This window comes from Pygoscelis adeliae, unplaced genomic scaffold (assembly GCF_000699105.1).
Source record: "Pygoscelis adeliae isolate BGI_AS28 unplaced genomic scaffold, ASM69910v1 Scaffold4, whole genome shotgun sequence".
NCBI lineage: Eukaryota > Metazoa > Chordata > Aves > Sphenisciformes > Spheniscidae > Pygoscelis > Pygoscelis adeliae.
This window is the reverse complement of record NW_008824986.1, coordinates 16,968,789-16,986,279: the sequence shown is the minus strand read 5'-3', so window position 1 is coordinate 16,986,279 and position 17,491 is coordinate 16,968,789. Positions and strand designations below refer to the sequence as shown.

At 36.7% G+C, this 17,491-nt stretch overlaps 1 protein-coding gene across 1 annotated transcript in view; it reads left to right on the top strand.

Moving 5' to 3' along the window:
* VTI1A (vesicle transport through interaction with t-SNAREs 1A) overlaps nucleotides 1-17,491 on the top strand; it is a 273,558-nt gene that overhangs the window by 33,859 nt on the left and 222,208 nt on the right. Inside the window, exon 4 of the mRNA XM_009326051.1 lies at nucleotides 16,747-16,824. Coding sequence (XP_009324326.1) covers nucleotides 16,747-16,824 — 78 coding nt within the window. The remainder of the gene's footprint in view (nucleotides 1-16,746; nucleotides 16,825-17,491) is intronic.

Here is a 17,491-nt window from a genome sequence, read left to right as displayed (position 1 = left end):
CAGTGGAGGAGACCATCTTACATTTACACTTATTCCTGTAAGATACAAAATATGACTGTCAAGATTTTAGATTAATCATGGTAGCGTTCAACAAAAAAAGTCTTGATTGTATGGTATTAGGGCCAAGGCTAAGATGCTGAGTATCTGCAACTGCTCAAGGCTCAATGAAACCTGTTTATCATCTCTATATTAAAAAGTAAATTTGAAAGTGGCATGGCTGCTCTGTATTTGCTTCAAAGCTAGGTTGTCACCATTTTTGTTACTATTAATTACTTGACTAATGCCTTATATTTATACCACTTATATACAAATTATTTAATTAAGATAGAGGTTGAGCTATGGGCCCTTAGTGTTCCCCTGCTCTTTCTTTTGTTCTGGTTCCTCAAACTGAAATAATTCCAGGCAGTGAACGCATAGTCAAGGTCGTCTTTTGTGCCCTGTGCCAGAAGAATGACATGTTATGCAGTATTAGCATTTATAAACCTGGAAGTAGAAGTTGGAGTGCCAGTGACCTTACAGGACGTCTCATTCTGTATAACTCAAAATGGAAAAAGGAGAATCTTGGGTTATGTTGTAAGGATTGAAGATGCTGTCCTGGGGTTGAATAGCTCATAGAAAGAATTAATGGCATTATTTTATACAAGATTCCCTGTTACATGTTCCTGTAAGGTCATCTGTATCTTAATGTGCTTTAAAAAACTCAGTGATAGTATTTTGGTGTGGTGAAGATCTGTTTTGTTTTATGTGAGAAGTCTCTAGACTTATAAATGTTTTGAATAAAATGTGGTAATGGGACAATTGAAATTTATTTGAAGGTCTTGATAAGTTTGGAAGCTTTCATTAAAAGATGATTCAGATCACTGAAAAGAAAACAAAAACCTGATGAAGAGGCATAGAAAAAGGTAGATGTTGGTCTCCAGTCCAAATATAGTGGAAGTGGAGAGAAAAACTCTTGGGATCTCAGACCCATAACCAAGGTGCATTGTGAGAAGAGAACTCTCTTATCTTTACAAAGGGCATGCTGTATTGATCAGGATTTCTGTCTTTTGAGCTAATAGAAGACTAATGCTCCTGCAGAAAGACCAGCCTTACCAGAGCACTACCCTTTGAGAGTCAACCAGGCGATGTGGCATGTCATTCTTTTTAAGGGCTGAGGAATCTATGAGACTGAGAGATAACCACTGAAAGGTGCTGAATGAAGATGAGTGAATTGCAAACATTGTCTGAGGAGCGCTTAGGGGAAGAGGCAGCACATAACTTTTTTGAAGAAGTTCTCAACTGCATTCAGCAAACTGAATCAAACTGATGCAGATTTGCAGTTCCTCACCTTGCTTTTGTGATGATTTGGATTAAACATGGGGTAAGAAGCTCATGCAGCCATTATACAAAGAAGACTTACATGTTAATAGAAAATAATTTGTTTGGAAAATTTCTTCCTGTTGGCAAACATGCAGAGGTCAGATTATATATTCTTATCACTCTTGAGGATTTTAATTCCTTGACCATGTGGAAATAGCTTAGGGGCCGTGTGGTTTCTTTTTTATTAAGAAAATAATGTTGCAAACATTGCAACATAGAAATGAGACGTTTCATTGCTTCCCTTACTGCTGATGAAGCAATAGAGGTATCAGACATAGAGTTCAAGATTATTTTTGCAAACAACATTTTCTTGAACCATTTGTCTTTTTAATGTCCAATGTATTTACAATTTTGGATATATCAGTGATAGAATAATTTTCTGTTTAAAGTTTCTCTGGAAAGTCTTAAAATGAGGGGAGGGGGTGGTTTGTAATAGGTTCTGACCCTATAGCTTTGAAATCACTATGTACGTAACAGATAATGGAATGGTCCAAAACAAATTAGCTTAAACTGCAAGCATTCATATATTTTTTTACTTTTCTAGTATTACCTGTTTACTAAGAGTGTATTAGAAATACTTTTCCTATAAAATTTGCCAGGAGATGACTTTCAAGTAGGTAAATATTTCTTTAATTCTTACTTGATGTGTGTACTTTGTACACTTTTTCCATCAGTGTAGTTATTGGTGGTTTTTTTTTCATCAGGGTGTGGTTTTTATATCATTTTATCTCTACTAGTGCTCAATTTTACATTATTATTTCATGTTGCTTTTTTGGTGTCATAGTAATTTCCAAGGTAAGAAATTATAGAGTCATGAGGACAAGATTGCAGCTTCTTTTATTTGTCAGGGAAGGAGATGGAATATAAGTGAACAAGCTGAGTTTTTTAACTGAGTTAAAAAAAGAAATCCCTGATATAAAAACAAAAGAATATTAAAAACAGCAGAAAAAAGAAACAGAAAAAAATTATTTAGACAAATTTCACTCCAGTTAGCTTGTAGATGAAAGTTTCTTTTTTAAGTGTTATAATCCATAAAAGAAAAGTAACTCCTAGTTCAAATGCTAAGGTCTGTGTAGCGTACTACCAAGTTTCAGAAGGAAGGTGTTTTCAAGGTCTTTTCATGAATGGTGTGTTATGGAATGGGGTCACTCGAAAAGGAATAATTACAGTGATCAGAAGAGTTCTTTGAAAAGATTGTGCTAGACCTTCTGTGTGGTTTGTGGAAGAACAGAAATCAGTTTTGCTCCTCGGGTGGGCTAACAAAATGTATTGTGTTTTTGCAGCTACTTCTATCTTTGCCCCAAAAGATGCATGCATCACCTCAGCAGTGCACTTAGCCTCTGTAAGGTCATTGCCTAGAAACCAGATCTTGGAGTTGTTAGAAGTACAACATACTGCTGCACTGTTTGACCAATTGCAAAAGTTTAGTTTTGAACTCTAATGAGTCTTTGCTGATCTCCTGTCTTAGCACTACCAGTTGTTAAATAATTAAATCCTCTTTGATTGTACCTTTTTATGTGCTTTTATAAACTTATTTGTATTATTTTGTGTTGTATTTTTTTTGTACTCAGCCTCTTCTCTTTGTTTCAGAGCATGGAGTTACTAGAAAGAATTAATTTGAGGAGTACTTTTTCACCCTTTGTATAGTGTTCATACTGAGGATCTGTGATCTACAGTAATTCTTACTCATTTGGAATATAGTAATTTGTTCCTGTCAGCACAGGGGCTGGTTTGTTGTTTTAAATTGCTGACTTTTGTTTTTGTTGGCATGCTCCCCAATACAAATTGAACATCTGACAAAAATCTATTTGTATGACAGTTCAGTCGAGATAGGTGCTCTGTGTTGCCTAATGGTATGATTTGGGGTCCCCGAGATAAAAGTTGACTGAATGCCAAGATTTTAGTAGAGCTTGTTTGTGCAGATAACAGAGGTAATCCATATTCCTCAGGTCTGTAAATCAAACAGCAAAGGAGAAATATATATGCACACCAATCTCTTTGAGATAGTGGACCGGTAGTTTTGTCTTAATAACAATGGGGACTATCTAACCCCTGAGAACAACGAAAAGCTGAAACCAGGGATGGTCCTATGTAACATTAGAGCGATTAGAAGATTCTTAGAATGCTTCTCCCCCTTTAGCAGATAGTGCCTAAATGAATTATTCAGTAGACCTGGTTTGTGGCTCTCTGGCAATTTCTGCTCTTATGGGGTTTTGTCTGTTTAGAACCTAACTCAGGTTATTATAGATCTGAAAGTTGATCCATAATACAGTGGAAGAGGAGATCCAGCCACTAGGTCTTGACTGTGTTTTCCAGGGTGATACAGACAAATGTATGAGGCTCAGTGGCCATCTATGGAAATAATGTTTAGGAAAACACATACTGGTTTCTAATGATCCCCTGCAATGCTTCTCCCAGGATAAAATAAGATACTGAAATATCCTCTTTTTGATGAGGTGGTTAGATCAATAACGTGAAATCCAAACTAGGAATCCTAGTGGCCTAGCAAACAAAACAATAATTGCTTTTCATCCCCAAATAAAAATATTCCCCAAGTCAGCTGTATGCAACTATGCATCCCATTTTTGCTGCTTAACTGTGGAATCTCTTACATTTTGGAGTTAACGCTCAAGTATCATTCTTCTGGTTTACTGCAAGAGAAGTTTTTCCCAGATTGACAGCCATCCGAGCCATTAATTTAGTCTGGAAGACTTCTTGCTAGTTAAAATGCGTTGCTCCAAGGGCATCTTTATGGGCAACTTGTATATACTTTGATACTTCGAAATTCTCAGGATATCTTTGAGTATGAAATCACTGTCATTCTATAGAAGGATTTTTTTAATACACAAATATACTAGTTAATTCCTTATCCATTTACTTATAAGTATCTCCTGAAAGACCCTAACTCTTGCTTATTTGTCTCATATCTGTAGATTTACTGATCTGTTAATTCAAATTCTGTGACCATGCATTTTTTATGACTTGCAAAATCTAGGCAAATAAATAAAGAAAAGCATAGATGGTTCATCATACAGTGTGTTCAAGATCATCTGGAACCATATTTTGCTTTTTTTCTTGATCTTTCAGACAGAAATACATCTTATCTGTTGAGTTCTTTCTTACCTTTTATTGAACTTCCTCCATCTCTTTTGCAGAAAGGTTGTAACAAAATACTTCCAACATGCAAACTGATGATCAATAAATTTTAAAACAAGAGTATATTGATTTTCATTATCCGGCTGCCAATAAATGTCCATTTGTGGTCAGAGTCAACAATCATCTGAACTTTTCCCCTGGGACCACTACTTCAGAAGTCTTTGAAACTGTTGTGATCCTGTTACAATGGTTGCCATTCTCCTATAGAACCGTAATACTGCCTGTAGTAACAGTGGACAATGACAATGGACAAATGGCAGCATGTGCTCTTCAAGATGACTGCTCTTGTTTGTTGTAAGGCGTATGATCCTGGACTTGAGAGAGGGAGGTTAGGAGAGGACCCAAACACCCAAGCAGAGGGAGGGAACCAGTAGGGAATGGCAAAATGAGTGGTGGGAAAGGGAACAAAATATCATGTTTCGTCACACTTTGTGATAGAAAGAGGTAAGTATGGTCGCACTAGAGAAAGCATGTGATAAACTGGGGGAAGAAGGTACAAACTGTGAAAAGTGTAAGACTGATGAATGATAGGGAAAGGAAAAGAACGGTGGGTACATCACCTGAGAGTTTAGTAGAATGGTTGCTACCACTCTATCTTTGTGTGAGTTCATTTTTAGGTTGAAATTTTAACCTGAGATTATTATATAAATCTGGGTCTGTCCCTGAATGCTTAGGAATCAAAAATCCAGATATGTGTTACACACTTGGATTTGTTTTCCTTCTGTTCCTTATATTCTTTCTGTGCTGGTTTTGCACGTCAGGTTCGTGAATTGGAGTTGGAAATATTATGTTTGCCATATGCTATCAAACTTTGTTTTTCTTTGTATCAGATCATCTTTATTTGATGCTAACAGCTTTGTTATACCAGAAGTTTCTAAACTGTGCCATACAAGAACAGCTGGTGGGGTGGAGGGACAGATGTTTGGTCAAATGGTACTGGGCTTTTCTTGCACTTCAAAGGAGCTGAGCAGAGATATAATATGACTATAGAGTATAGTTCTGTTTTTCTAATCTGAGTAACTTGAATATTTGCCATAGTTTATTAAGAGATTGGGAGAGCAAGTGACCTGTCTGAACAGAAATTGCAAAGTGATTCATTAGATAATCTTTCTCTAACTGTGGAGTTTACCCTGTAAAGATGAGAACCTCTGAATTAAATTCATACTGCCAATGTATGCCCCATGGAAGAGATGTTACAACATTCTGTGATATAAATTAATTGCTTTTGATATTTTAATTGTTACCTTCTTTCTTTGGAGCTTCACTTCAGTTTTGTTCAAATGAAAAGTTGGATAACTTTTGAATTTAATCTTTGCCCTAATATTGAGATCTGAACATCTTTCTTCTTATGCATGAATGCATGTTCAGTTGTTATTTGAATAAAAGAAGTATTATATAAGCAGTAACCATCAAGGTTTATTAAGTATGAAGATCTTAGATGTACCTTAAACTCCCTGAACTGCTGATCATCAGAAACTGGCAGCGTCTACTGAAATGAGAATCATTCCATCCCTGCTCTGTTCCTTAAGATTTCCCCTTGTTATCCATTCATGGCCACTATAGGAGGCCGTACAAGTTCTGGGCTAATTGAAGCTTTGACTGATAAGGCAGTCTTTATGCAGTCTTACATAAAGTGAGGTTTTCCTTAAGGTTTACACTACATTGTCTTGACAGTGAAAATCTAGGCAGCTATAAACAAGATCAATAGAAATGTGTAAGCATTGTTGGTGACAACATAAGAACAGGGACAAAACAGAAATACTCAGTGAATTTTTTGAGTTTGGACATCAATATTTACTGGGAAATGAGATACTGCCAGTATCAGTGTTTGTCATTATTCTTTTTGTTGTATGTTGGTCCCCTTAGAGGCAGAATTCCTGACTATGCTACAGGTAAGGGGGAAAATAACAAGTTAGCTGAAGCCTGTCTATCAGAAAGACACTTTAAATGACAAATATTTTGTAAATACCAGTATTTTGTGTAAATATACTGCCTTTCCGTTACACTGTGTTACAAGACTTAAGGTTTAAGTTCTGAAGAAATAAACCCAGTAGGGGAGGGGTTGGTGTGTCTATTTTTGATACAGATATGTGCATTATAATAATAATAATTTTTCATCCATTTTATGCACTTTAAGAAATTAATATTGTTTCTAAGTTTTTTCACTGAATGGGAGAGACTGAGGAACTCAAAATGCAGAGACAGTATAAAAAGGAGGACTTTAGTTAGATAAATTATAGGTAGTGGATTAGTTATTGACTTTCATCTCAGGTAGTGTAAAGCAAGAACTGCTAATCATCAGCTTCTGATAAAACTAGAAAATGCCATGTCTGAACATCGGGCTAGTATTTTATCATATTAGCTATTGATTTAACACAGCATGAAAGAACTGGTTCTGTCCCAGTAGTGCCTGGTGGGGAGCAGTGAAGTTACAGATTTACTCCTCCTTCAATCTGTTGCAAACTTCAAAGCCCAATTGTGACCACTTAACTACTAAAATTACTAAACTCAGACAATTTTTCTCTTTTTCAGACAAGGCAATGTGTCTGTGTGTAAGTACACATGATCTAGAAGGAAGGAAAAGAATCCCAGCTAAATCATGTCAGGGCAAAAATAATAAATTCAGGAAGCATGGGCAATAAGATCCAAAAATCAGTGTTGACTGGGCTGTGTTATACACAAAGTATTTTTCATTTTCCTTTTTATTAATCAATAGTTTGAGCTAATGTGCTTATGGTCCAAAATACTTGCACTGAAATACACAGAATGAGCACCATGTGGGTACATTTCATGCAAACCACCTTAATTATGCCATTTTTCTATTTAATTATTCTTTTCATCAAGCATTATTTTATATTTAATGGTGATGTCAGAAATTATCCTCTGCTTCTCTCATTGAATAGGGTTTTTCATATTTATTATGATTTATATTTTTAGGGCTCAACTGAGATTTTCTTATTCTGTGTATTATTTTCAGAAATTAAAAAACATGTATTGGTATACAGGTGGAAAGATGCCTCTGAGAGAGAGTGTTATGCTCAGTGAAAAAAAGACAGTGCCTAAAATAGCTTTTTATGCACTAAAAAGTATTTTTGGAAAGGCCTGCTTAAGTTTCTTTGGTTTAAAATAGATCCTATCAGAGTGGCACAAAAGCAGGTGGGACAAATCGGCTGCCTTGGAAACATTTCATTCATCTGCCTTGCCCTCATTTTAAGTGTCTGAAATGAGATCTGTCTTTATGGCTTCCTTTTGTTTTTTACTCTTGGAGTTGGACAAAATGTATAATTTATTAATAGACCTGAGCTCAGTAGCAAAATTGTACTTTTAACTGGAAAGCCTAAAAGCCTAAAAAATAGCAGCTTTCCTAGGCTTTACCCACTGTTAGAAATCCAGGGAGTGAGAGAGCTGAAAAAGATGATGGTAGCATTCAAGAATGGAAACTGCTTCAGCCCAATTATAGATTTTCATTACAGTTGCCGATGTCCATAGTGTCTGGCCAGGGAGTGCAGGTACAGGCTGATAAAGACAATTAAGTAACAAATGGAGGAAGGAAGTAACGCTTGGATGCTTCATTCTGGAAAAGGAAGGAGCTGGTGGAAAGTACCAGCAGATGTCTTGTTACTGTTAGCAACGGGAACCTAGGCTCCAGATGGAAATACCAGCTGAAACAAAGATGTTCTAATGAACATTTCATGTTTTGGTTTATCCAAGATGTTTATCATCCTTTACCATGGTGTAAGCTAATTAAAAAACCTTAAGCCTCCTTAAGATTTTTTTCCTCCCTTTTTCACTGGCTTTGGGAGCACTCTCTTTAAAGGTTGGCCCTTATAGTATAAACTTCTCCCCTTGGAGGAAAATGGCTCCATATTTTCATTTTCTCGGTTAATCTGTCTGTTGGACCAACACACTGGAGTTTATCTTCCATCTCAAAGATTTAGCATACTTTTATGTTAATTATGAACCTACAACACAGCATAAAGTCTTTGAACCACAAGACATTCTGAAGTACATGATTCTGATGTGTAGTTGCTCCTTGTCCTCTAAATAGCTTATGTTGGATAAAATGCCTGGTAATAAGCATTATTAAAAAAAAAAAAAAAAGAAAAAGGAAAAAAGGAACGAAAGCAAGCTTTTATTAAAAAAAAAAAAGGAACCACTATAATATATGAGTTTGGTCATTACGACAAGGAGATGAGTTGAGATGACCAATGAAGATTTCATGGAAGAAAAATAAGCTTGGTGTTGTACTGGAAAAAGGCACTAGGAGTTCTCTATTCCACCATTATCCTTAACAATTTTCCCTATAAGGTAATTTTGCAGAGAAACTTGTAGCTCTTACATGTACATTTATTATGTGCATATGCCAGTTCTGAGTGCAAAGATCTGCTGCAGTTAAACCATACTCAAAACAGGCTTATGTTTGTAGCCTAGTTTTGCTGCTCTTTAAATTGAAGCTACTTGTATCTAGCAGAGACTTCTGGAGAATAATAGCAGCCTATATGACATTAGTGACTGACTTCCAATGCCTGATGTAATTTTTAAAAATGTGTTTTAGGAGTGAGAGTCTTCTAGGATTTGATACAGAGACTGAATCGTCTTAAGTGATCATATTGACATCCTTAAACATTTCTGTGGATTAGCCTGAACGTGAGTTGAGGATCAATTTATCTGTCAACAACAGTGGCTTACTTTTGGCTGTTCCTATTCTTTGCATCCAAATTTTCTGTTGATGCCACTGTCGAGACATGTCCCTTTTGCCTCCAAGTCCAAGTGTGGACCTATGCTATAGACAACAGAATTTATCCCACTTAGACCCCCTGCACCCAAATAGTCAAGTTGTGGATTACTTTGAACCTGTGTCAGGTGTGGTCGTACAGCTGAGGTATCTTTATTTTCAAACTGTCATCTGAGTTGGAGAGAGAGAGTGTTCTCCCCCTCCAACCTTGTTCTTGCCTTTTCTTCCAGCATTGCTTATTGAAATGACTGTGGTAAAAAAGGATCTGCAAGTTGCAAAACATTTGTCAACAAATTAGGCAAATATATGCCAATATTTGCTATACATATAAAGGCAAAGGGCACTAACACCAGCCAACTTTTAATTTAGCAAGCTAGATTATCAGACTGGTCTTTGAACACACACAGCGTGGTTACAGGGAAGCACTAGGCTTTTCTGGAAGGTGAATCTGGGAAGGAATGAATTCAAGTGATCTCATGCACAATTTAGAGGAATTGCCATTGACTGAATAGGCAAGTTGGTTAACTTAGCCAGCTAAGTAGATGTGTAAAGATAGGTTTTATAATGACATATGATAGTATAATAATGGTTATTTGAAGGAATCAATAGGAAGGGGTTGTATGAAACACTGAAATTAGAGTACCGAAAAGCATATTACAGGAACAGACTAGCACACGTAGGTAATAGTAGATAGCAGAATAGCTGCAAGTCAGCAGTGCAAAAGGCAGACATCACTATGTTGGCCTACAGAGAGGTTACAGTTAAATTTGCAGGAATACTCAGTCACCCTTCATGTGTCAGCTGATGCCTGGCATATTTTTTTGAGATTATGGCGCAAGAGTAAAAAGGCAGACAAACTGTTCTGTAGAACAGCCCAAAGCTGAAAGCACCTTGGGGAAACTGAATTCTGATGAAAGAATAAAGTAGTGGATACGTAGGGACCAAGATTTAGTAATAGGGCATGGTAATTCAAACAAGCAAAAAGATGAGTAGTTATAATTAAAAAAAAAAATTTGTATAAACATGAGGCTACGGGGAGTTATTCATTATATATATATATTCCCAGCAGGAGCAGGGAAGTGATAGTGCCCCTGTACTCGGCACTGGTGAGGCTGCACCTCGAATACTGTGTTCAGTTTTGGGCCCCTCACTACAAGAAGGATGTTGAGATGTTGGAACGTGTCCAGAGAAGGGCAACGAGGCTGGTGAAGGGTCTGGAGAACAAGTCTTATGAGGAGCGGCTGAGGGAGCTGGGGTTGTTTAGCCTGGAGAAAAGGAGGCTGAGGGGAGACCTCATTGCTCTCTACAACTACCTGAAAGGAGGTTGTAGCGAGGTGGGTGTCGGTCTCTTCTCCCAAGTAACTGGCGAAAGGACGAGAGGAAATGGCCTCAAGTTGCGCCAGGGGAGGTTTAGATTGGATGTAAGGAAAAATTTCTTTACTGAAAGAGTAGTTAAACATTGGAACAGGCTGCCCAGGGAAGTGGTTGAGTCACCATCCCTGGAAGTATTTAAAAAACGTGTAGATGAGGCGCTTAGGGACATGGTTTAGTGGGCATGGTGGTGTTGGGTTGACGGTTGGACTCGATGATCTTGGAGGTCTCTTCCAACCTTAATGATTCTATGATTCTATGATTATGTCTGGAGAGTGCTATCCAAGCCCAAGCAATGCTTATCTGAAGTTTTCCATGTTTGGATTTATAACTCTTGCATTTCATTATATTACTTTTCTGTAGATGTGGTCTTGTTAAATTGGAAGCAATGGTAGTGAATTTTCGAGCATCCTCTAAAAAATAGAAGGGGGGAGAGGTCAGTTCCAGACTTTTGAATTTTGAAATATCCTTCCTTTTCTAGGTTATTAAGTTTAAAAGGCAGAGCCCAGGTAAATATAAGCTGTTTTTCTAAATACAAATGTCTTTTGCACAATAGAAATCATCCTGTGTTACTCCTTATATTCACAGAAACGATGAGTTACAATTCTCTCGCAGGTCACCTGTTTTCTTCCCTACCTACAGCACGTGCAATCTAGCAGGTTGTTTAAGCATCAGCCATGTTGGTGACATACATGGTCCACTGGTCGTGAGTTTGAGATGGAAGTAGTTTTCATGACCAACATAATACAATGTGTTGTATCCTCATGGGGGTTTACTTGACCTTCCTCCCTGCCCTCACCCCATAATGAAACTAAAAGTGTGTTTTGATGATTATTGAAAAGAAGATTTATAGACCTGTGACTTCTGCTTAAAATGGGTGATAGTATCTCTGCATTAATTTCACATTAGCACTTGAAGTTTGATTTCTCTCTGCTGTTGTAGGAAGCCAACGACATTTGGCGGTGTGGCAGAATACAGGTTTTAAGTTGTGCATTTCTCTTTCGGAGTTACCTGCGATCTTTTTTGTGTGCATTCAGGGAGGGCAGGCAAGATCAGGAGTGGCTTAGACATTGACTTTTGCCAGCCAAGATGTACTGTTGCATTGATTCTTTCAATCAGAAGTTTCATAGGATTTGTAGAATAGTTTTTATTTCCTTTTCGACAGACCTGTATCAGTTTTGGTTTTTTATTTTCATAAGGAAATGCTTGAAAGTCCAGCATTGCATCAGGTTGTATATTAGCGCTATGTAATCGTTTTCCTGCTTCTTACACACAATCGATAAAAACTAAGCTACTTAGGAACAGGAAAACCCCTTTCAAATTGTAGTCTGAAGTGTCTAGTCTATTGTTCCTGGATCACCTTTACAGAGAAATGTAGAAGTTTTGAAAACTGAAGTTTGAACACAATTTCTTAAGCAATTTCAATTATTTTATTTCCTGAAGAAGTGTTTTCGTGTTTCTGTTTAAATATAAGCTTTGTTAACTAGGATCACTTATTTTTCTTCCAAATTTGTTGAACTGTATCCTTTCCGTTTCTGCTCAGCAAAAAGTAGTTAAGTATCTATTCTGAAAGGCAGAGATGAAAGTGTAAATTCTGCAGTACTTAGCAGTCCATTTGAAGATCAGGTCACTTTTTCCACCTGCTTTTAGCAAGAGCAATGGCAAAACTGACTACTCTCAAAGAACACAAAAAAAATCTAATTTATTCCTACAAATTATTTCTGGTTATGCTATTCTTGAGTATTTATTTACATCTAGAGCAGGGCCAAACTCTGAAACAGATGCCTGAAGATTTTTTTAAACCATTTATATATACCAGGAAATTCTAATGAATTTTGTATGAAAACAGATGTTTGTGGATAAAAAAACCTTTTTGTTTGTTTACACATATTTCACCAAAAAAATCTGTTTAATTTGTTCTTAAAACATTGAGCCTGAAAAATGGAGAGGCTGGGGCAAAAGGATTTGCTGGGCCTTTTGTCTGAAATGCACCTAGGTTTGTTTGTCTGTTCAGGGGGCTGCTTAGCATTTAGGAGGAAGAAAGCTGTTCTTTAATTCAGGTATGAAAATGCGCAATACTTTATATCAATTATTTGGCTGATTGCTAAAAGTGCGTTGGAGTGAGGGGGCATTGGCTAGTTCTGGCCTTCACTAATGGGAACATTTCAGAATGTGGAGGAGTAATTAAAGTATAGAATGCGGAAAATTAGGCCAAAATTGAATAGAAGTGAGTAAGTATGTGTTCTGTTGTGCAGATGTTGGAAGCAGATTATTTTGGATACCTCTTTCTATCTACATCTTATTTGGTTACCTGTATGACTGCAAAAATCAGTCATACACCATGTAGATTGTTTCTCTTCCCATTGCCTTTTCTGTTTTTGTGTTGTGATGTATCTGTATAGGTAGTAATTTAGCAAAATATCCTGTCTGCCAGGTGTGGGAACTAGCTGATTGTATTGTAATACCAGATCATTACTTAATTCATATGCAACCTAGCCTAGCACATGGAAAGCATTATAAATCTATTTACAGTGTGGCTGGTCTGATGATAACATTGTATTAAATTCCCAGGTGAGGCAATTTAAGCAATTGCTTTGCCATGTGTAGGCCATGGAAATTAACTTCTCATATGCTTTAGTAATAGACGAACTTCATTGTTATGCTCAGATTAGTAGTATAGCAGAATTCTTACAGTCTGGTTACATGTACCCTACTTCACATGTAGAATCATACAGGGGGGTGGTTCTGCAGATCACAGATCTTAATTAGTTTAAGCTGAGTTAATTCATTTCAATTCTAATTTAGCTGTGCTTGCCCATGAACACATTCAGTTCTGTTGGGAAATGTTAAAGCTTGGGTCAAGTAGACAGATTGTTTAAAGCCAAATTGCCAGACAGAACTGAGCAAGTGTATCTGTTTGAACAGGGCTTTAAGAAAATCACCCAATCAGTATGCAAAAATCCTGTTCATAAACCAAGAGAGATCTGCCTGGAATCAGAAATTCTTCCTTGTCAGAAGGTCTGGGTACTGTAGTACATTTAAAACAGCCCCTGAAACTTTCTCTGTCTTGAAGTTCTTGTAGAGAGTAGCTTAACCCTTTTGTGTCGTCGTGTGTTCTTGTGCATGCTACATTTGAATGCAAACATGTACACTGAGTTAAAAAACACCTGTGTGCTTAGACTTTTTGTCTATGTATATATAAAAAAATACAAAATACAAGGAAAACTTCTATATATGACAGACCTTTACAGACAAAAAAACTGCACACAGAACCTCTTAAACCTATATTGAGCTGCCCAGAAATGCCTTGATTTACAAACTCTGTAAAGCTTCTGTCTTTTCTAGAAACATACATATAAAGTACCAGTAGACAGTGGTAACTGACAACTAAGACAAAAAATGTTGACAATTTCTTGATTTGCCTGGTTAGCTTATGTATAGAAGTCATTAACTATTTATAAAATGCATTATGAATTGGGTTCCTTCAAACTGTAGCAGAGTGTGTGACATTTCCAGCTCAAACTATCATTCTTGCATTTGGCTAAAGTACATATTTATAAACAGCTGATAGTTACGAACTAAAAAAAAAACCTAAAAATTATTTAATTACTGAGTTTGGACAAACTGAACTAATTTTGATAGCCACATTTAAAAGTGTTAGCCAATATTACTTTAATAAAAATAAGAATAGTAATTCAAGTTATTGATATTTTGGATAAGTCCTGAAAGAACAAATGAACGCTTTAGTTCAAAGGCCTTTCCTTTTATATTATTGATTCATTTGGTAGTGAAACTGTGATCAAAAGTAGTATCAAATTATTTATTGATTATGGCAAAGAGTTATATCTAATTGTAGTCAAAGGGTTATTTCTTTTAATATAATTGCTGATTTTCAGATCATGACAGATTATTGCAATAAAAGAACAATGATACAAATATATTTATTAAGTTCAGTCATGATGATATAGAGGATATAAAGGGCCTCTAAAAATTGTATTGCTATTAACATTTATTTCTTTCCCATGAAGAATATTCTTTTTCCTTTCTTCCATGCAGGCTCTTATGAATGAGAATATCAGCCAGTTAAATCTTTCAAATAAATTATGTGTAACCAAGGACCATCTCAGTCTCTACATATAATTAGGCAACTTGTTCACTGGAGAACAAGCTTATGAAGCATTACGCTCCTCATCTCAGTCTAATAATGATAAATACATTCAACACTAACAGAATCAATGGGGCTGAGTCATTTTGTGAAATTGGGAGAGACTGTACAGTTGAACTACTAGACCTCAAATGGGAAGATTGAATCTTAATCAGAAAAGAAGATTAGGTATTTATGGGTATATATTTGTAATTTCCTTCCTTGTTTGATGTGTATCAAATAAAAATAGGAAAATAATATAATTGAGCAATCTATGCCAATTTGTTGGCTTTTGGTGAAAAAAGAGAAAAACAAAACCTATCTCCATATGATATTCTTGCATACTGTGGAGTGTTTTAGTCCCCCATAGTGATGAAATGAATAATTTAAACAGGCAACTCTGATACCACAGCCTGTTTAAAGGTTCTCATTTCCTTTAATGCTGTAGACTTCTTCAGCTTGGTTAGTATGAAACTGTGACAGCTGAGATCTCCAAAAGATTTGGCACAATTCAGCTCTTGTAGTAGGTCCGTGGTATGCTTTGTCCTTGCTACGTACATCTGTAGCTTCAGTATATAATCTAGATCCAAACACGAGCAACTGAATCACAAATTGGTAAGCATTGTAACGATGATGATGGTAATAAAGGGTGAACTACACAGGATAAAAAGCTAAAATGTATTGCTCTGAGATGACCAATACAAGGCTTACTCCGCTGCTAGGTTCCTAGCGTAAGGGGTGACCTGCTTCCAAACTTCTTTGTCACAAAGGTAATGAATTTCCCTCTGCTCGGTATAATTTCTAGTGGGTTGTTTGCTGTGCCCCAGTACCAAGCATGTTTTTTGGCATGATTGACCAATTAGGGAAGGTTTGAGGAGGGATTTGTTTTTGCTGAGTTCCTACTGGTAGTGACTACCACGGCAGAGTGTGAGGGAAGCTCCCATCAATAAAGGAAGGCACTATGGCTTAGTTCTTGCTACTCTTGGGTTTCTTCCTCTGATGAAGTGTAAAATTGATCATAACTGCACTCAAATATAAAAAGATTTTAGACAATATGTTAAAAATCCTTTCTCTCTTTTAGTGATGAATGTAGGAATATTAACTGACTAAGGACCTGTTACTTGGCCAACAAAGAAATTGAAAGCTGGGCTGATGTTCTCTTTATGGACTTGTTCCATTGAATGTTGTGCTACCTTGGTAATCTTCAGACATCTGCTTTCCATTGCTCGGCACTTGATCTAGTTTAGAATCAATATGATGATCAGTTCATGAGCAAATCTGGTGCTCATAAGCTGTGATCTGATGAATGACTGTCTCAGTTTTGTGGTGTTTCCATGAACTACTGCTGTAAACCAATGTTTCCTCGTACTGCTGTTTTCTCTGCTTTCTTTTGCCCTTTGATTTCTGGTCCTTTCCCTGTAGGCCTTCACAGCCTTAGCAGCACAGGAAACACTTGTTAATTTTCTACATCTTTAAGTTCAACCAGTTTTGTCAAATGTGTGTTGTTCAGGTTTTTGTTTTTTCATATGGGAAAAGCTCACTCTTCCTTTCCTATTTAATGGCATTACTGCAGTGTTACTCTGGGTTCTGCGTCCAGCTAGCTAGTGTTCTTCAGAAAAATACATTTGGTTCCTACACATGCGTTTCTTCAATGCTTCTGATATTAGTGTATATTGCTTGTCAAGGTTACCTGATTATCAGAACTGGGATCACACATTACGTACCTTGAGCTTCACTGAAGCTGCTTTCATTGCCGAAAAGTTGAGGATGTGACTGTCTTAGAAATGCTAAGCTTTTGCCATGCAGATTTGTCAAAATACAGCAGTTGAACTTTTTAATAACTTTTATTTGCGGATTATTTTTTTTTTTTTTATATCAAATAGGTATCCATTAGGGGGCTCTCGAGGTTTAAGATGATCAGCCTTGATACCAATGGCTTCGGAGCTTTACTTCCTAACCCTTTTTTCTTTTTGTTTTACAGAAAAGGTCACGGATCGCCTACAGTGATGAGGTGCGGAATGAGCTCCTAGGGGATGACGGGAATTCCTCAGAGAACCAGGTAGGATGCTAATCAAGAAGCCCTAGTGGGTGGCTGGAGGGTGAAGGAGGTCACTGGCACACTGGGCTTCTCAAGCTGCTCCTTAACAGCATTAGCAACAACTCATGTGGAAGTGATACTGTTTAATGCAAAGCTGGGGTCTTAATCAACTTCAAAATGTTTCTTGGAGATCTTACATTTAACCCTTTAACTTGTGATCACTGTCTGCTATCTTAAAAAAAAATCTTTTCTTCTCTTTTCTTTATTATTTAGTACTTAAGAAATAACTTGAAACGCACTGTTTGCCGACAAAGCCAAGGTCTTCACCTCAAACACATGTAAAAGGAATAAAAAAAGTACATAATGCAGCTTTGATAATAATGCAGTATAATTAAATCAACACTGGCAGGCAAAACAAATGAAAGTGCGCTCTCAGAATTAGGGAGTACCCCACTCAGTTTCCTTGTGTGATTCCTTCCCTAAACAGATTTTCTTTCCTTGTACCAAAAACACAAGTTGTACTAATAAAAGCATGCTTTCATAATGCATGTTGTACTAGAATGCAGAGTGCTATCCATCTCTTTTAATGAAGGAAAGCTTGATAATCCTGAGGCTTTTTAAAAATCTTGTACCTGTATTGTTCTGGACACTACAGTGAGGATCCTACTAGACTACTGAAAATTGGAAA